Here is a 22058-nt window from a genome sequence, read left to right on the forward strand (position 1 = left end):
AAATATGAAAAACTGTAATTTTGCTAATTTCTTCTTGATTTTTTATGCTTAATATGTTCAGATAGGTAATGTATTGTCATTGTTTTGTATATATTTAAAAAGTTTATATTTTTATGTATTTGACATTGAGGTTAACGAGTTTACAAAATATGAGGAATAACTGCTGTTTATTTTTGTTGTTTTATTTTTGAAGGTCTGTACTACACACTTTAAAAAAAGCAGAATGGGTGACCAATCAAACAACGTCTCTTTTACTGATTTCCAGTTAATTGGATTCAGTGACCTTAAAGGGTACCGGCCTCTACTCTTCATTCCTTTTTGCATAATCTTAATCTATACATTATTTGCTAATGGCATTTTGATTATTGTCATTGCAAAACATAGAAAACTGCATGCTCCCATGTATATTTTAATTGGACTGATTGCACTTTTGGGGTTCTTTGTGCCCATTTACTTTATTCCAAGGATGTTGTTCGGTTTTTTGTTGGACTGGAATACAATTACACGACACGAATGCCTAATACAAATGTTTTGTTTGCATTTTTCTGCTTGTTTTCAGTCCACCATATTGCTTGGGATGGCTGTGGACCGATATTTTGCTATTATTTATCCTTTACGTTACAATGATTTTGTAAATATGACAAACTCACTTATTTTCTCTGCAGTTCTTAGCATTCGGAACGCAGTTCTCATTATTGCCATGGTTGGTCTAGTTGTGCCACTTACTTTTTGTAAAACAAATATGGTTTACCACAGTTTCTGTGAGCATACATCTGTTGTCAATCTAGCTTGTAATGATATTTCTAAAAACTATTTAGCTCTTACAGTAGCTTTTGGTGTAACATCCACTGATTGTTTTGTGATATTCTGCTCTTATGTCATCATTTTTGTAGTTATATTTCGCTCTCCTTCTGGTGAATCCCGCCACAAAGCCATTCATACATGCACCACACACATAATGACCATAGTAATAGCCTATATTAGTGTTACTGCTGCATTTGTTGGGTATAGAGTAGCTACAATACCCCGAGATATCCGTATCTTAACTAGCGCAATGTATCACCTTGTTCCTGCAATATGTAACCCTATTATTTATGGTCTCAGAACCACAGAAATTAGAACTCAAATTGTGAATCTTTTTAAATTTAATAAAGTTACTACATATTGATTGTCAAATACAGTCCATGTTAGACATTTATAATAAGAGTTTTGTCATATTCTTTTGCAAATTGTCTATTGTAGCTTTTTTGTTTTCATCCAAGATGTCAAATCCAAGTCTGCAGAAAAATTCCAAGCAATTTTTTTTTTTTCTATAGTTTGTTGTTCACCATATTGTCACGTTTTATGTGTGTTTTCATTCATGTCTGTTTTTCTAGTCTTGTGTTTTGTGTGTCGTTTGGTTCTGTCATCCTCAGTTTCCCCTGCATGTTTGTCTTGATTAGCGTTTGAGTTCAGTTGTGTCTAGTTAATAAGTCTTGTTAGTTCCTCTGTTTGCAGTGTACTTGAGTCATGTGTGTCTTTCTGTTCAGGGTCAGTTCTACGTTTTGACTACGTTGGTTGTTAAGTCCTTATTCCAGAGAATCTCCAGTGTTTTGTAAAGTTGTGAGTTTGTTGAATAAGTTTAATAAAGAGAAGCTTCTGCATCTGGATCCTGACAACTTCCTCTGTACTGCAACCAATGTTTTGTGACACATATGTGCATGAGTTCATTCTACTCACAACTTGCTCTCTATTGGTATTAACTGCTGCTAGTTCCATTGGACTAATTTGATAACTTAATGTTTAAAAAAAAAACTGCTTTATTATTGTGTTCATGCATTGTATACTGTAGTTTATTTCCAACCAAATTGAATAAACATAAATGCATTCATTAAATACTTCCACACATGCTTGCATGATGAAACTTAGTGTAGGCTATTTACTAGTTGCCAAGTTAAGACAAAAAGGGGGGAAAAGAGAAGGTTGCGGGTGTGTCTCGCTCCTTCCCTTGCAGTATGCCATGGGTGGGTGATTCTGACACCTGCATACTATGGGTTCTCTTCATCTTCTACAAAGTATAAGAAAGACAAAGTTGAAGTCACTTTGTGGTAGACAGGCTCCCTGGAAGTATGGTGTTTACATTGTAAAACTAATACTTATGTCTACAATTTAAGTGATTGCAACCTTAAAACTCATAATTTATGTGAATAGTTTTATATCAACTAATATTTAGTATTAAATCAACAAAACAGAGGACTCTATACTCACTCCTCTTACTTTAACTCACTCCTGTTATTTCTGTCATATGAGTAACAGGATTGAGTTTTTACTCAATAGTTTCTTCACTATTACAGTTCTCAAGGTTTACTAATCGTGAAAAGTGTTGATTATAGCATTATATTTAGATCTATAGCATTATATTTACACCATAAAAAAGGGCCAAATTATTTAATTACTTACTTATTGCTTAAAACAGCAATATACCGTAGAAAAAAAATGCATTCTGGGTGATATTTGTAGTTTTCGAGAAAGTAGCCTACAGGAATTTACTGTGAATTAACAGACGACACTCAGCGGTTGTGTTCCAAATCACACCCTATACCCTCATTCACTATCCCCTACACTAATATAATATATAACTAATAGAAAACAACCAAAACAATCCAAGGTTTTTATTTAACACCGTGGCTAGACTAACAAATAAACAGACGTCACCCGAACAAAATATCCCGTTACAGTTCAGTAGTAATGATTTCATGAACTTCTTCACTGAGAAAATAGAAAGCATCAGAACCACAATTGTAAACGTTCAATCTTCAATCGCGCCTTATAATTCAGCTTCAATTATCACCCCGAAAGAACAATTACAGTGCTTTACAACTATAGAACAAAAAGAGTTAAATAAACTTATCACTTCATCTAAAACAACAACATGTTTATTAGATCCTATACCAACTAAACTACTGAAATAAGTGTTACCTGTAGTGGAAGATCCTCTCCTCAATATTATTAACTCGTCTTTATCTTTAGGTCATGTTCCAAGAACATTTAAACTGGCAGTTATAAAACCTCTCATTAAGAAACCACAATTAGATCATAATAATCTAGCAAATTATAGACCCATTTCAAATCTTCCATTTATGTCTAAAATATTAGAAAAAGTGGTGTCCGCTCAACTGGGCTCTTTCTTGCAACAAAATGAGATCTATGAAAAGTTTCAGTCTGGATTCAGACCGCATCATAGCACTGAAACTGCGCTCGTTAAAATCACAAATGATTTACTTTTAGCTTCTGACCAAGGCTGTATCTCAATACTAGTTTTACTTGATCTTAGTGCTGCGTTCGATACTATAGATCATACATTACTCTTAGATCGACTACAAAATTATACTGGTGTTCAAGGACAAGCACTAAGCTGGTTCAAATCATACCTATCTGACCGCTACCATTTTGTCTATTTAAATGGAGAAAAATCGATCATAACTCCAGTAAACTATGGAGTGCCGCAGGGATCTGTATTAGGCCCTCTGTTATTTTCAATATATATGATGCCACTTGGAAATATTATAAGGAAACATGGAATTAGTTTCCATTGTTATGCTGATGACACTCAAATATATATTTCATCACGGCCGGATGAAAACGCAAAATTTTCCAAATTGACAGAGTGTGTTAAAGATATAAAAGATTGGATGACCCGTAATTTTCTTTTATTAAATCCAGACAAGACAGAGGTAATACTTATCGGTTCAAAAAACCGCCCACAAAACCTCGCACAATACAACTTTAACATCATAGGATGTCCTGTTACTTTATCCTCTACATTAAAAGACCTGGGTGTCATACTCGATTGCAACCTGTCTTTTGAAAATCATATTTCATATGTTACAAAAACAGCATTTTTCCACCTTAGAAACATTGCTAAGCTACGTAATATGCTATCAGTTTCTGATGCAGAAAAGTTAGTTCATGCATTCATGACCTCGAGACTGGATTACTGTAATGCTTTACTAGCTGGTTGTCCTGCATCCTCAATAAACAAGCTACAGTTAGTCCAAAATGCCGCCGCTAGAGTTCTTACTAGATCAAGAAAATATGATCATATAACACCGATTTTATCATCACTGCATTGGTTACCTATAAAGTTCCGTATTAATTACAAGGTATTGCTACTGACCTATAAAGCCCTAAACGGCTTAGCTCCAGTCTATTTAACGGATCTTTTATCTCCCTATAATCCATCGCGCTCTTTAAGATCACTAAATTCAAGGCTTTTGGTCATACCTAGGATATCCAGAACCACCAAAGGAGGGAGAGCATTCTCACATTTGGCTCCAAAACTCTGGAATAGTCTTCCTGATACTGTTCGTTGCTCAGACTCGCTCTCCCAGTTTAAAACTAGATAAAAGTCGCATCTCTTCAGCCAGGCATTCATATAATCCTACAGATCAAACTACAATCCGGCCTCTAGCTCATAAATGCCAGAGGAGAACTGGCCCCCGACTGAGCCTGGGTTCTCCCAAGGTTTTTTTTTTTCTGCATTAGGTCACCTGATGGAGTTTTAGGACACCATTAGGTCACTTGATGAAGTTTTTCGGTTCCTTGCCACTGTTGCCTTTGGCTTGCTCAGTTGGGGATATTTTGGGGATATTTAATTTAATTTTATCAATCAATAAATTCCTCTTGAAACAAACTTTGTTGTATTATTTTAATTTAATACTGTGAAGCTGCTTTGATACAATCTGTATTGTGAAAAGCGTTATACAAATAAACTTGACTTGACTTGACTTAATATAGTCCACTTGTTTGAGTGAATAAAAACAAGTGAGTTAATTCAGACACTGATGAACACCTGCTGTTAACAAGCAGAATCATTGAAGGAAAGAGGAACAAGAAGAACAGGAAAAAAAAAGTAATCAACTGAAGATAAAAGAAGAGATTAAATCTCTGAAGATCTCAGCAGAGGAGGATTAAACAACTCCACAAACAGAATTACCAGTTTCACTTATTACTAACCAGATTATCTTTATTTATGTTAGATGTTTACATAAGTTATTATTAAACAGTGACAGAGGTTTATATGTCATTTCATTTTCATTTGATGTTACCATGATGGTGATCAGTGTTTGATTTAGTTGGGCTCTTGCCCCTTGACTTTTGAACAAAAGGTTTTCTTTGGCTGTGGTAGCTGTGTCTTTAAAATATATTTGCTATGGCATTAAATCTGAAAGAAAACAGGATCAGGTGATTATTAGTTAATGGTCACAATAGTGATGGGCAAATGAAGATTTGGTGAAGCACTGAACCACTTAGAAGAATTGTTTTGAAAATGGGTTCATTACTCAAAGCTTCAGTAACAGTGACCTCGCCTGGTGAAGTGCCAAGGCTGCATCTACCGGTAAATTATCTTGGCTACACTCTCAGAAAAACAGGTACAAAAGCTGTCACTGGGACAGTACCCTTTCAAAAGGGTTCTAATATGTACCTTTGAGGGACTTTAATGCACTCTTTAGGTACAAAGGTGTACCTTTTGAAAAGGTACCCCCACAGTGACAGTGACCTTTTTTTCTGAGAGTGTAGTTAGTGGACAGGAGGCTCTAAGACGAGTGAAATAAATCTAGTGCACGCACCTACCTATAAAAAGGTGAGGGTACACATTTTTTGTGATTTATCCAGTACACCAGTGGGTCTTCAGATCTTTCCAGTGGTAGATCCGTCCTGTACCGCTGTACCTACACTGCACTGACAGCACCAGACTGGTTCGCTTGTGGCGATGGCGCTGCAAACCACTCAGGTGATTCATTCAGAGAATGAAGCAGTTGCTGCTTCGGACGACATATGACACGTGATTTTTCCGCACCAAAGCAACCTTCTGAGCAGTGGTTCAAATGGAACTGTTGTTAATGGTTTGAAGCACGTGTCAAAGCTTCAGTGTCAGACTACCATCACTAGGTCACAATCACCATCTACTAGTGGTCCATTCACTGATCTCATTTAATGTCTAATATGTTTACATGGGTGATGTTTTGGATTTTTGATTATGGTATCACTGTATTTTACAGATCGAGGTCTATCAGACTTTAAACAACCAGAACATATGAAAGATTTTATTAAGTTAATGTTCAAAACTTTATTGAATTTCTAGATCAGCCAGACACACACAGAGATCAAGAATCGGCATATGAATCTCAACAATGGTGACAATCAAAAAAGTTGAATGCTGCAATGCATGTTGGGCAGTGGTGGGAAATCCAGGGGCCAAAGAGTAGAAGTCCTATTCCACCCATAAACTCAGTCAGCTGATTTCACTAATTAGTTATATCTCCTGTCTGAATTAGCAAATCCAGGTTATTGGAACAAAATACTGAGGAGGACTTTTACTTTCTGAACCTTGACTTTACACCTCTGCATAGCAATGCCACATGTCAGCCAAGAGCAAAGAAATAAACCAGAACTGGACCTTTTCGTAGCCACAAAATAGTAATTTCAGTCACAGCCTCAGATGAAATCAACTGAAGAGAAAAGAAGACATTAAATCTCTGAAGATCTCAGCAGAGGAGGATTAAACAACTCCACAAACAGCATTACCAGCTTCACTTAATTCTAGGGTTGGGTATTGGTTGGGTTTTATCCGATACCAGTACCTACTCGGTATTTTTCAAACGGTTCCGGTGCTTAAGCGGTTCTTAAACCGGTACTTAAGAAAACGAAACCGCACACACTTTGTCAAAAAAATAATAATACCTGTGTGTGTTTTCTGAAAAAGATTTTCTGATTTCTGATCAAATTAAAAATTGTGCTGATGTAGCCGAAAACACTTAAGTTAAGATAAAAATTTTGTCTTCTCATATTATTTATATATGTGTATTATATATACACTGCAGCTGAATTTGAACTTTAGTCAAGAGTGTCAGAGGTTTTGGGTTCTAATCCGCATTCGTAGGTTTTTTTATTTTTTATTTTTTTTACCGATTATGCTCATCAGTGGTTGTATATCAAGCAGGGACACTTTGTGTGTGCATTATATGTTGTGATTTCACCAGAACGAATAGATATGAGGCGCCGTCTAGGGCCTAAATCGAACTTCATTCACGCACACATAAAACGCTTGCATACACATATACTAAGTAGTCACACATACATGTAGGCCTATAGCCTACTGCTGAATGCTCTAACTATATGAAATGCACAACGTCACATCTTAAGTCGCTCACGCACACACACACACGCAAACTCTACACACACGAGATGCGCGGAACTCTCCGCGCACATACTCATCTGAGACGCGAGCAAACACACACACACAAACTCTCCGCGCACATTCTCATCTGAGACGCGAGCACACACACACACACAAACTCGCGCACATACTCATCTGAGACGCAAGCACACACACACACACACACACACAAACTCTCCGCGCACATTCTCATCTGAGACGCGAGCACACACACACACACACACAAACTCGCGCACATACTCATCTGAGACGCAAGCACACACACACACACACACAAACTCGCGCACATACTCATCTGAGACGCGAGCACGCACACACAAACTCTCCGCGCACATACTCATATAGAAGGCGCCTCATAAATAGATCGATCTCTGCAACGTATTGAAGCGCGCGTCCGAGTGAAGAAAGTGCGGTGTGCGCGAGCCACAAGAGAAAACACTGTATCCGCGCCACTGATCGCAGCGGCAACGAGCACTTTGATCACTTGATTTAAAAAACACAGTTCAGCGCTAGATCGTCTCTTATTTAACAAACGAACTAAATGAATGCTCTGCTGGTTAACTGGAGATGTTTTGTTATTGGATCATTCGTGCCGCGAGATGTTTTATAGGGGGCGGTGAAAAAAGTCAGGCACCGAAATCAGGCACCGAAAGTTTCGTTCTTATTCGGTCTCGATACTACCGTTTACGTCGGAACCGGTTCCCTATTGGAACCGGGTTTCGGTACCCAACCCTACTTATTACTAACCAGACTGACTTGAGGTTTAACTCTAATGTGTTTCATTTGAACTCACCATAACAGTGATTAGTATTTCCATTAGTTGGGCTCTTAACTCTTATTATATCTTTCATCTTTATTGGATGCTATGACTGTGTGTTTATCAAACACATTTGCAGCAGTAAAGTAAGCTAAAGTGAAATGAGATCAGGTGATGATGGTTACCTGTTGATGGATCTATAATCATCATGAAACAGACTGATTCACTGAGGTTTTTTATAATCTAACAATTATGTTGTTCCACTAAAATATTCACATCACAAATCCTGTGTTACTGCCGCATGAGATCCAGCAATATAATAATCACTTTAAATCTTTAAACAAACATGAAAAAAAATATGGTTTATGCTGACACACACAGATATCAACAATCAGCGTATGAATCTCAACAATGGTGACAATCACAAATATTTAGATAAACAGATTAATTCAGAACATCACTGAAAAGCTACTAATTCACAACAAAAACAACAGCAAAAAATAAAAGCAAATATTTAGAATCAAACTAAATTATAGGACAATTCAGCTGCATAATTTATTCATGTTGAAATGCATTCTGGGAGTTTTGTACTATGCTGGGACCCAGCATGCATTGCAGCAAGGTACTTTTGATTGTCACCATTGTTGAGATTCATACGCTGATTGTTGATGTCTGTGTGTGTCATCATAAACTGGCTTATTCGAGTTCATGCTTGTTAAAGTTTTCTAACTTATTGTTATAATATTGCTGGATCTCATGCTGCAGTAACACAGGATTTGTGTTGTGAAAAAAAAAAATTTATATGACAACATAATTGTTAAATTAAAGTACTTCAGTGAATCAGTCTATTTCATGATGATTATAAATCCATCAACAGGAAACCATCATCACCTGATCTCATTTCACTTTAGCTTTCTTTGCTGCTGCAAATGTATTTAATAGTGGTGGGCAGATCGAGGCTTCGTGAAGCAATGAAACAGTTGAACCAAATGGTCCATATTGTTTCGAGGCTTCGAAAACAATCCGACACCCGTCTCAACGGTGACACCTAGTGGTCACTTGCAGGTGTTGATCTGAAACAACCTTGACGAGCCATTAAAAAAATTTGTTGTTTTTTTATTATTGTATTTTTCTAATATGTGAAGCTTGTAACCTATAGGCTCCTCACTGTGCATAATGTTATTTTGGTCCTGCAAAATGAATATTAATAAAAGAAATCAAGCCACAATGTCTCACTTTTTTAGAGATTTTTATTAAAAAATATCAATTTCTCTGCTGTGGAAGGACTTAGCCTACTTCTTTTTTTACAGATAATTTCTCCAGCCTTTGAAAAAATCCTCTCACAAGGGACACTTGTTGCTGGCATGCAAAGATATTTTTTAGCTACATACAAATGAGGAAAGATTACTGCTCTCTCTTTCCAGTAAGTTAGTGGATCATGAGTTCTGGGCAAATACGCAAATTTCAAATTCTCAAATGGCGCATCATGGATGATGTATTGTTGTAGTAGGCTAGCAGCCGATCACAATACACACATCTCACTTTATTTGGGGTTTCTAAACGGAAATGCTCCCACACCACAGATCTATGGCATCTCTTCTGGGGAGCCTCCATTTTATCTATCTATCCAAATGTATCTATCTATGTATCTATCTATATGAATCTATCTATGTATCTAGATATATATCTATAATCTATCTATGTATCTAGATATAATCTATCTATGTATCTATATATGTATCTATCTATAATCTATCTATGTATTTATATATGTATCTATAATCTATCTATATATGTATCTATCTATTAATCTAGCTTGCTATATATATTTATATCTATGTATCTATTAATGTGTCACTATATGTATACTCTGTCTGTCTCTAGCCTATCAGTCAATGTGTTGTGTAAATTTAAATGTAAGCCTAAATAGCCTATAACTAATCAAATCGCACTATGTCACTATATCACCAAAAATCCGCTATCTCAAAATCAAACCCCTCTCACAAAAACCCACGAGGTCAAACTGCGTTGATTTCACTTTTATACAGATGCGCGATTGTACGTGTGGTCTGTTCCCGACCCTGTCAATCAAACGCTGATTCGGCGGACCACACCTGATGAAACACGTAGTGAAACACTTCGAGGCTTCGTTTGGCCATAGTCACGTGACATGGGTGTTTTGAATCACGCTTCGGATCAGTGTTTCGAAACATCTGCGCTTCGGGATCTCGCAAAGCTTCGGAACGACTGTTTCGCGTCAGCCATCCCTAGTATTTAACAAACACACTGTCACAGCAGCCAAAAAAACAATAGATATAATAAAAGTTAAGAGCTCAACTAATGGAAATACTAATCACTGTTATGGTGAGTTCAAATGAAACACATTAGAGTTAAACCTCTGTTAATTCTCAATAAAAACTTTTGTAGACGTCTGACAGAAATCAAGTCAGTCTGGTTAGTAATAAGTGAAGCTGGTAATGCTGTTTGTGGAGTTGTTTAATCCTCCTCTGCTGAGATCTTCAGAGATGTAATATCTTCTTTTCTCTTCAGTTGATTTCATCTGAGGCTGTGACTGAAATTACTATTTCGTGGCTCAGATACCCCTTTTCCACCAACAAGAACCGGGTGCTGGTTCAGAGCTAGAGCCAGTTCGGAGTTGGTTTGACTGACGAGCTTACTAAGAACCGGTTTGCGTTTCCACCGGCCAGAGAGCCACGACAGAGCTATATCTTACGTCACTGCATACGTATCATGTTGCCCAGCAACGCTAGAGCGGTAGCGCCAAACACAAACACACCAGACTTGTTCGAGATGCATCGGCTTCTCGCAGAACGATCAGCACATGAAATCAAAGCACTGTGAAAGCGATCAAAAAGCACAAGGAGTCGTATGATCTCCAAACACTCCCGCAGTTCTGATCGGTCCACGCTGCTCCGATGCATCTCGAACAAGGCATCAACAATAATAGACGTTGCGTTACTATGGATGCTCATGGGTTTGCGAAAATAAATCGGCATCCAAACACGGCGAATCCAACGCGTTCGTGCAGCTCGCCGTAACTTACATAGACGGATATTATAATCGAGCTGCTATTAGCTCGACTAGCTGCTATTTAAAAATGGCGGTCACAAGTTTCTCTTCAGTCTTGTTGGCCACGGTAACCCCGCCCCCAGCCTCTGACGCAAGCGGTTCTTTCTTGGCTCCGTTCTAGACCCTGCAATGATTTGGTGCTACTTAAGAACCAGTTTTACTGGTTCGGAGCTGGTGCTTTGGCGGTGGAAAAACAAAGAACCGATTTGAAACTAGGCTCTGGCTCCGAACCAGCACCAGCTCTGCCTTGGTGGAAAAGGGGTAAGATAAGGTCCAGTTCTGGTTTATTTCTATGCTCTTGGCTGACATGTGGAATTGCTATGCAGAGGTGTAAAGTCCAGGTTCAGAAAGTAAAAGTCCTCCTCAGTATTTTGTTCCAATAACCTGGATTTGCTAATTCAGACAGGAGATAGAACTAATTAGTGAAATCAGCTGACTGAGTTTATGGGTGGAATAAACATGTGGCAGGACTTCTACTCTTTGGCCCCTGGATTTCCCACCTCTGATGTTGAGTACCAGCATAGTACAAAAAAAAATTGTGCATGACTCCCAGCATGCATTGTGGCTTTTAGTAGTGTGTTTTGTGGAACGACAAGATCTTGAGGAGAAGAAGAGAAGTAGAGGCTGTCTAAAGAGGTACAGGCATGTATTCCTGACCATTTAAATCGGTCTACTCAATTGTTGGAATATCCAACCCGATATTGAATTTTAAGAGGTGGCTAATTCGTATGAATTCATACGAATGACCTACCCCTGACCCCACCCCTAAACCTACCCATCACGTGGGTTTAGACAAATCGTACGAATTCGTACGACCTCACTCGTATTACCTCAATTAGCCACCTTTTAATCACTCGTACGAATTCATACGAATTGGTCGTGAGATAGCATTAGAAAATCACACACTTTGTTTTTACATTCAGTTTGTTGTTTTTACATTCAGGGGGCAGTCATGGCCTAGTGGTTGGGGAGTTGAACTGGTAACCCAAAGGTTGCTGGTTCGATTCCAGAACCGGTGGGAAATCACTCCCCGGGCACCACACAAAGGCTGCCCGCTGCTCTGGGTGTGTGTATCCACGTTTGCTGTGTGTGTGTTAACTACTCACTACTCTGCTCCTAATGTGTGTGCATTAACTTGGATGGGTTAAATGCAGAGGTCAAATTCCAAGAATGGGTTACCATACTTGGCCCTCACGTGTCACTTTCACTTTCAGGAATGGATGGAAGCAGTCTTTTTTACTCCTAGTATTGTACTTTGAAAGTCACTAAAACACTAACACATTTGATTCAAACAAATCAAATGTCAACGATTCTGCCAATGATATTATTTATCACCACCTAGTGGAATCTTTAATAATAGTCTCTAAACTATAAGAGTGGATTGGAAAAGACATTCGTTGGTCAAAAACCCAGGTTAAACTCCATGCAAAATTGCTTCAGGTATCTTATTTGCAATTGACCCAGTCTTCAGAGCTGATCAGGAGAATCATACTTACTACTGCAAATGTCTTTAATGATAGTAACTTTGGTGTCAAGCTGAAGGTGGTTGTTTTGATAGACCTTTCGTCAGAAATTGCCAAGGGCTGCAAAGGTTGGTTTTATCCGGTTGTGGATTTTGTGATTGATATCGCTGTCCTCTGATAGAATGCTGTCTGGTTTTTAATGTTTAAAGCTGGCCTAGTTAGAAGTGTTGACTGACAGGCAGAGTCTGCTGTAGGCCTTCACTGCAGCTGCAAGGATGGTTTGCTGGTCTTCTGGGGAGAGAGAAGACCAGCAAACCACAATGGTGGTTGCCTGGAGCCTTCGGATATTAAAACGATTTCTGTCTAGCCTGAAGTCAAGAGTGATCCAGCTACTACTTTCAAGCTTGCCATGAAGAAGCTCCATGACACATAAGAGGAATTATTATTAACACACACTCTTGTCATGCACGATTATTTTATTTTATTTTTTAAACTTATGCTTTTCAATCAGTCAAAACTGTATTATATTACGTATATTGTTTATTTTTGGCAGGCTAAAGACATACTTAAAAGGATTGTCAATGTTATTATCAACATTGATTCAACATGTGAAGTTTTTTTTTTTTTAATAAAATTAAATACATTTAAAAGTAAACAATCAGAAGCTGACCAATGATGCAATATAAACCTGGTGTTTTCTTTTTTCAATACACAGGTATGATCTCTTGTTATAAGTGGTCAGAGTGTTATTAACACAAAAATAAGATAATTGGACCCTTGGTGATGTCAACTGTACCTCATGGTTCAATCTAATCTTAAGCCTCCCCTTGAGTGCTACTTAGTGTGTTTACCGCCAAGTGTTAAGTTTGACCCTTGTTATAGCAACAAAAACATATAGGACCCTTGAGATGGGTCTTGTTAAACAAAGTCCAGTAATGAGTGATGAATTAGAGCTTTCTAAGAGTTCTCTAACTACTGTCATAATGGGGCAAAGTTACATAAAGTTTATCACCATGACTCTTAAATGTCAGTCAGACATTATAATAATTATAATAAACAGAATAATAATACTTGTAAAAATTACAGTATTATGAAAGAAAAGTTTACTGCCCATCCATCCACAGTGTTTCCATGCCAGCGGCCTGAGAGACTGGGATAGGCTCTAATTCCCCTAATCTACATAGGACAAACAGTTTGGAAAATGGATGGATAAATGGAAAATCACCATATGCACATTTAAACAGCCTGATCGTATTCTGAACTTTGATTTTTTAAAAGTTGCCTTTCCACAAGTTGATAACACCAATGACCAGAAATCAAGGGACATTTTTTTTGTATTGTTATTTAAATTTGTTGTACACTTGTTAGACCTTGCAAACGCAAGTAGTAGGAAAACAAAATGAGTATAAATGCATAAAAAAAAATACAAATGACATAGCAGCAGTGGTATGAAGGGCACAACATTTCATATAATTTATTATAGTAATGATTTTAAAGCATGACTTCGACCAGTGTTTAAATAAGAACATCTGTATAATAATAAACACTGACCTCCAAACTATTACTTTCAAACAAACTCTTTTAAGAGGTTCAGTCCTGTGTCTGCTGGGAAACTTCCCACTAAAACTTTAGAATGTTAGGGGATAATTTATATTCTAAATTCTATCAATGTTATCACTAAACATGTTTAAAATGTTTTAGAGAGTGTTATCATACCTTTTAGGAGAACATTCTGGTAAAAAAAAAAAAAGATATATATATATATTTTAGCTACAGAAAACATTACAAGAACATAATAGTCTCAAAACATTCATAGAACAATACAATTTCTAGCTGGGATGAGCTCATATTGTGGCCATAGTATGAGCACACAACCTCTTAGACTTTTAGTTTGTAGTTTGCGGATCAAACAGAAGTTGTCGCGATTCTTTCTTTTGTAAAGTCAATGTGAAACCTCCTGTCGCCAATCCAACAGATGGGAGTTTTACTTACTCAAAAATGTTCTGAGGGCAGAAAGGAAAATGATTGGTTTACAGATTCAGCCAATGAAACTGAAGCAATGGCGGGGTCAAGACGTTTGAACCTGCGGTGCGAAGGGATTGAGGAATAGTCGGAATACAAGACAGATGTTCGTGGGGGAACGCATTTATTGCAAGGTAAGTGAATTTACTATTAAATATTGTTAAAAGTCAACATCTTCTAACGTTTACTGAGATAATTAGCGAACATTAAAATGTATTGTATGCATTTTGATTTGACTGTTTCAAAAGTCGACAACAACAAAGCTGACAAGCTGTTCTGACACTGACAGTACCTGTCAACCTGTCTTAGTGGTGGACAAGAAGAAACAGCATTCATTCATTCATCACATTTGTCATTATTCTAACAATGTTTTAGAAATCTGAAACACCTGCCAGAACGGCAGTCGACACATTAGACCTACAGTCAGATGGATTACCTAACATAATTGAAGGTTGACCAGCATAAACACACAGGATTATACTGTTGGTACTATAACCCCATCGCTAAAATGCAGTCTTCATTTGATTGTTTTAATCATCTGTGAGCAAAAATAAAAGGCTAAACTACTGATAGCATACAAGTCTAAACTAACTGATAGGTAGCTAACGCTATATCGGGTGCCATTAGCAAAAGCTACATATACTACATACCTTCATAATTATGAATAAATGAGGAGGCGTAAAACTTAAATCCCTTGTCTAGCAGAGTACGTCTGTTTGGCAATACGGTGTACATGGGAAATTGATATTAGCTGTAACTCCTGCAAACACCAGCTAGAAGGTCACCATTACTACGCTGTGTTTACCTCAGTAGCTGACGGCCGGAAGTAGTTAAACCGTTTTGTAGAACCCGGAAGAATGTTGCGCATAACCCCTAAATGAGCTTCAGTGAGTGCACAATGTGGTTACACTTATAGCTCACTGTGAACTCACATTGTGATCATATGGAGAGATCACTGTGAGATCAACGTGTTGACTGGGTAATAAGCAGAGTGTACGCGCGTTGTGGACCCGCCTATAGGTGCACATTACAAACACGCTCTTTAAATGAAAAAAAATAATAAAAAATACGAGGACGTAAAAATGTTAACTGCGTCGGGCTGAAACTAGCAAAAGACATTTGCGACGCGCCTGGCGCTGCATTGCACTAGGTGTATGATAGGGCCCTTAGTTGTAAACTAGTTGTGTACTCAAAGTTTACTACAGTTACACTTTTTAAGTATACTTAAATGTATACTTTTATAAACTAAAAAATGGGCCAATAAGTCCCAAGTATTATTGAAACAGTACACTTATAAGTATACTTCTAGTACATTGGTATTGCTTAATAGAGTATTCTGAAAAATATACTTGAACTTTACTAAGGTATAGCCTACTTAATAAAATGAACTTGAAGTACAGTATACTTATTTTTTTCATAAGGGATATATACTGTGTATAAATAATGCATAAGTGAAAACCTGTGGCTGGTTCTATTCCAACATGGGAATAGTTTACAGACTCATGGGAACACGACATAGTGTATTTAGAGACCATGATTTCATGTCACGCTTTCATTTCACTCTTACATGTAAGAAAAAGAATTATGATAGTTAAACAATAGTTATGATAGTTATCGAGAGCACAGGTTAATGCATGAAAGGCCTATGTACTTAAACATAACATCATATCTTGTATCTTTATCTTTATATAATGAAACATTCACTGAACATCTAACATGTAAAGGTCAGCTTGATTTTTTCTCTCTCTCTCTCTCTCTCTTCACAGCAACAAAGTACAACAAAGAAGCCTCACAAGTAAGGTAAAATTAAGTGTGTTCTATTCCTTTCATAATGATAACAGATGAAAAGCACATTCACTCGGCATTTTAATTCATATTGTGAAAGTGAAATCACTGAATAACATAATTGTGAGCAATACTGTATAATTCTTTTATTTATCACTCTCAAATGTAGCACAGCCTACTGGACATACATGGAAAAATGGTTTAGTTTTTATCTTTAGGCATTAATTCCTTTTTTTTTTTTTTTTATCAACAGCATGAAGAATCTTTCTGCACAAAATATTTCATTCACAGACTTCAATCTGATTGGTTTCTACAGCCTAGAAGAATGGAGACCTTTTTTATTTATCCCTTTCTTTCTGATGTTTTTACTGTCTATCACAGCAAATTCTATTCTCATATATTTAATCATATGTCAAAAGTCTCTGCATTCTCCTATGTATGTACTAATAGGTTTAATGGCTGTTGTAGACTTGATCTCGCCTGTATTTTTTGTACCTAACATGCTTCTTAGTTTTTTATTTAATTGGAGTGGGATATCTCTAACAGGTTGTTTAATACAAATGTTTTGCATTCATTTTGTTGGCTCATTTCAGTCCACTTTGCTTTTTTGGATGGCCCTGGACCGTTACTTTGCAATATGCAAACCACTTTACTATCATAAATACATGGAAATCCCTAACTTTCTAAAGTTTATTGTTGTCCCATTAATCAGAAATGGACTTCTGAATATCACCATGGTCTCTCTGGCTGGAAAACTGTCATTTTGTTTAACAAATGTGATTGATCACTGTTTTTGTGAACACATGGCGTTGGTTCAGTTAGCATGTGGAGATATATCTATTAATAACTTAGTAGGACTTTTGTCTGCTTTCCTTATACCAACTGCTGATTTTATTCTCATTACTGCTTCCTATGCTGTGATTTTTACCTCTGTGTTTAAATCTGGTAAGGCCCACATGAAGGCCATAAACACCTGCATTACTCACATCATTGTTATGACATGTAGTTTGATTTTTGCCCTGATTGCATTTATGTCATACAGAATAAGAAATAATTTTTCTACCAGTAGTCGTGTATTTGTGAGCACAATGTACTTACTTTTTCCAAGTTGCTTTAACCCAATTGTTTATGGAGTGAGAACAAAAGAAATAAGACAAAAGTTTATTCAGTTTATTAGAGAAGTAAAAGTCTTCCCTTTGCAAAGAAATATAATTTAAAAATAAAATCAACAATATAATATGCTGATACTGTAACATATTGGTTTGTTAAAGCTATAGTTTAAAATGGCCATATAGGCCCTATTTGAAAATATAGGACTGAAAATATGTAGTTAATAATAAACATACTGTAAACACTGATGGTAATTTACAAGAATGATATCCTTGTTCACAATTTTTGAATCCAGAACTGAAGGTCCAATTCTGTTATTGACGAATTCAATTAGCAAAAAAACAAAACAAAAAAAAAAGCATTCTCCATCAGCTACAATTTTTCTCAAGCCTGTCTGATAAAGCCTACTAAATAGAATAATATATGTTTTTATTCCATTTATACTCTTTTCCTTGTAAGAGAAATACAACTAGTTACCTGTATGTTTTCTATTAGTGTCTACTTACTTGCAGTATACACACCTCTAAGAAGCCAATCTCTATGGAGTAAACAAAACTCACTACCAGAATATCGTAAAAATCAGGTATTCAACCATATAATCATTTTCAGCAGTATAAGGTGTACCAAAGCTTAGAATCTGTAGTTATCTGTAATCATAATATGATATGTAAATTAAGCTTCATATAAAGATTTGAGTAAAAAAAAATATATATATATATATATATATATATATGTAGCAATACAGCAATACAGACTACTACCAGGAGAGGGAGACAATAATGTATGAGATAATTGGAGAAGGAATAGCATGAACCTGCATATCTTTTTCTCATTACTGCTTTATTATTTCACTTAACTTATTTTTATTATTATTAATATTACTATCATTATTATTATTATTATAATCCAGAAGGTGCTTTCTAGCAAAGCTTTGGTCATGGCATTTACCCATTACCCAAAACTATTTTTGTTATTTTATAAAATAACCTGTGTTATTTTGTTGATGCCATCAGTCATTCGTTTAAAAAAAAACATATACATTTTCTTTAGACACAATTTTTTTTGATTTCTAATCATGTCTTTCTGATAACATTTTTAAAAAAGAATTATATTTTATGCCTATGCTTAGATGCTTAGATGCTTAAATGCTATTTAACTAGTTCATTATTGCTAAAATGCAGTGTTGAAGTGCTCACCACTCCAGCTGGTGGTGGCCTAGGAAACCTCCTAGGTTGCCAATGCCTAGAAAAGGCCTTGCAATAATCTCATGTATGTAGCGACTGAGACAAATCAGACACAATTATTTGTTATATTTAACAAATAATCTTTAAAACTCACTCTGGGATCTATGGTCCCATTCCCCCAAAAAGGGCAAGAAGGGTCTTGGTAACCATGACTACGATCAGATAAGTTGGTTGTATTGCTGTTAAAAATGTGGTCATGTGGTCAAGGCAGAGACCATAGGGAAGACAGAAACAGACCTAAAAACAGACTTTGCTGCATTCATAGACAAACTGATCTTTAAATGAACATGCATCCCAGAAAATTGTGTGAATGATTTACTGTCCTGTGTGGTGTCTTTTATTTCTATTATTTTGTTTGATACTGTGTATTTTATGATAGAGCCAACGGTCAATGTAACCTCACCTATACCATGTTTGGTCTCTATAATTGATACTTTAAAGATCGAAATGATTGTGTACATGATATGCCGATAGCCGCGCAACATATTAGTATTACAAGAATCTTTCTTAGTTTCTTCATCAGAAACCAATCCAGCTGCACATGCAAATGAGCACACTTAAAACAAAGATTCATAAATCAACCGCAGAGGAATTTTCAATCCAACTCAGAAGAAAAATCACTGAATGGGCAACCATCTTCGACTTCCTCACTCCTTGGTTGCCTGCGTGGCCTTTCTGGCCCAATCTGCATGTCATGTGCTCATGGAGAGAGAGAAAACCTTCAACCAGAACAGACTCAAGTTCATCATTTCTTCTTCATCCAACGGAGAAGAAAACGTTTGCGAATTCCACGTTTGACACTCACCGAACCATCAACATCCTTTTCCAAGAACTTCAAGAATTGTTTCCACTGCAAACACCATGCAAGTAGATTAGTTATGTTTATGATTTAGTTAATACAACTTGTGCACAATGCGTATTTGGTTCTGATTCTCTGCTTGCAACAAAGTTTACTTTACGATTTAGATTTTGACTACAGGCTCTTAGTAGTACTGTACAATAAGAAAGAGATTTCCCTCCCCCGGAAATGAATATTTCTTAGAATTAATAAACAATTAACGCTGAGTGTTCACGGGACGAACTGGTGGGTTGATTGTAATATTAATTTTACTATATTAAGTTAATTCTATAAACTTATCCAAATATTCATAATCAATTATAACAAGTTATGATTGATTATTAATATTTCTTTGAGCTAACTCGTTACATGTATTATGTGGCTCAAGCTGGTATCCTTTGCATGTAATCTGCAGCCAATATGTTTGCCCACTCTCTCTACCGCTAACATTTAAATGGTCTGTTTCAGTACTTGCTGTAAGCTGGTGCAGTTTTCTCTCTGACACCTTCCTCTTCCCCAGCAAAATCTTGTCTAGATCTGCTCATAGGGCATATTATGTATGTATATTTGTACAGCTCCAGAAGAGGTCTGAAATGCTCACTGAAGCATATGTGTGTATGACTTAGCAGTCTCTGTATTTGTTTTGAAGCAGCAAAAGCAAATTTATAGTTTACCAGGACCAAATCACTACACTACTTTGAGCAGATATACTGAGGTCTTTGGAGCATATACAAGGTCAGAGAGAGAGATTATTTTATTCAGAGGGAGCAGTGTCACAATTATCCACTGAAGGAGAGCTGAGACGAACCCATGTGTAGTTTTATTTAACCGAAAGTAAAAGAGCTGTAAAGATTTTAAACACAAAACCAAGTTATTTTACTTGTTGAAATTTCGACTACACCACCCTTGGGAATTGCACCCAGGTAAATGTTAACAATACCCTAAAATTGGTACTTGGTCACACAGGTTCGACTCTCTTATAAAAGATTGTAGGCAATTTTCACATAATTTATTACAGTAATGATTCAACAGCATGACTTCGACCAGTGTTTAAAAACATTTACCAGTGTACGAACATCTGTATAATAATAAACAAACCTAAACATTTTTTACTGGTTCACTTAGACACACTCAAACCTCATGAATTTCAATAACGGTGACATGTTTCATGCCGCAATGCATTCTGGGAGCCACTGATGAGTTTTGAATGATGCACCCAGAATGCATTGCGCCAAGCATGTCACCATTATTCATGCGCTGATTCTTGAGGTTTGCATTTATCTCAATGAAGGGTTTTAAAACTTACTGTACACAGATTTTGTTTTTTATATTAAATGCTCCAGATTTTCTGATTAAAACACTGCAGGATCTCATGCTGTAGAAATCCTGGATTATTATGATCACGTAAAATTGATACCAGAGACTAGTCCCTCAATGAAATCAGGCCACTCCATCCATCCATCTTCTTCCGCTTATCCGGGGCCGGGTCGCGGGGGCAGCAGTCTAAGCAGGGATGCCCAGACTTCCCTCTCCCTAGACACTTCCTCCAGCTCTTCCGGGGGGACACCGAGGCGTTCCCAGGCCAGCCAGGAGACATAGTCCCTCCAGCGTGTCCTAGGTCTTCCCCGGGGTCTCCTCCCGGTGGGACATGCGTCCTTCCCGGGAAGGCGTCCAGGAGGCATCCGGAAAAGATGCCCGAGCCACCTCAGCTGGCCCTTCTCGATGTGGAGGAGCAGCGGCTCTACTCTGAGCTCCTCCCGAGTGACCGAGCTTCTCACCCTATCTCTAAGGAATCGCCCAGCCACCCTGCGGAGAAAGCTCATTTCGGCTGCCTGTATCCGGGATCTTGTCCTTTCGGTCATGACCCACAGCTCGTGACTATAGGTGAGAGTAGGAACGTAGATTGACCGGTAAATCCACTACCGCATTACTGCAGAAGCTGCACCGATCCGTCTGTCAATCTCCCGTTCCATCCTTCCCTCACTCGTGAACAAGACCCCAAGATACTTGAACTCCTCCACTTGAGGCAGGAACTCTCCACCAACCTGAAGCGGGCAAACCACCCTTTTCTGACTGAGAACCATGGCCTCGGATTTGGAGGTGCTGATTCTCATCCCAACTGCTTCACACTCGGCTGCAAACCATCCCAGTGCATGCTGAAGGTCCTGGTCTGATGGGGCCAGCACGACAACATCATCCGCAAAGAGCAGAGATGAAATCGTGTGTTCCCCAAACCTGACACCCTCCGGCCCCTGGCTGCACCTAGAAATTCTGTCCATAAAAATTATGAACAGAATCGGCGACAAAGGGCAGCGTTGCCGGAGTCCAACATGCACCGGGAACAAGTCTGACTTACTGCCGGCAATGCGAACCAAGCTCCTGCTCCGGTCATACAGGGACCGGATAGCCCTTAGAAAAGGGCCCCGAACCCCATACTCCCAGAGCACCCTCCACAAGATGCCGCGAGGGACACAGTCGAATGCCTTCTCCAAATCCACAAAGCACATGTGGATTGGTTGGGCAAACTCCC

General features: G+C 37.6%; 2 protein-coding genes across 2 annotated transcripts; both read left to right on the top strand.

Moving 5' to 3' along the window:
• Nucleotides 1-223: 223 nt before the first annotated feature.
• or55c1 (odorant receptor family 55, subfamily C, member 1) lies at nt 224-1168 on the top strand (the record flags this gene model as incomplete). Its single annotated transcript, XM_082180711.1, has 1 exon — nt 224-1168. One exon carries the CDS (start codon nt 224-226, stop codon nt 1166-1168), a length of 945 nt encoding a protein of 314 aa, XP_082036837.1.
• Nucleotides 1169-16590: 15422 nt separating this feature from the next.
• Nucleotides 16591-17553, top strand: LOC309505836 (olfactory receptor 52K2-like; the record flags this gene model as incomplete). Its single annotated transcript, XM_082179291.1, has 1 exon — nt 16591-17553. One exon carries the CDS (start codon nt 16591-16593, stop codon nt 17551-17553), a length of 963 nt encoding a protein of 320 aa, XP_082035417.1.
• Between the last annotated feature and the right edge of the window lie 4505 nt (nt 17554-22058).

The sequence above is a fragment of the Leuciscus leuciscus genome, assembly GCF_965113295.1.
Source record: "Leuciscus leuciscus genome assembly, chromosome: 9".
NCBI classification, from domain to species: Eukaryota; Metazoa; Chordata; class Actinopteri; order Cypriniformes; family Leuciscidae; genus Leuciscus; species Leuciscus leuciscus.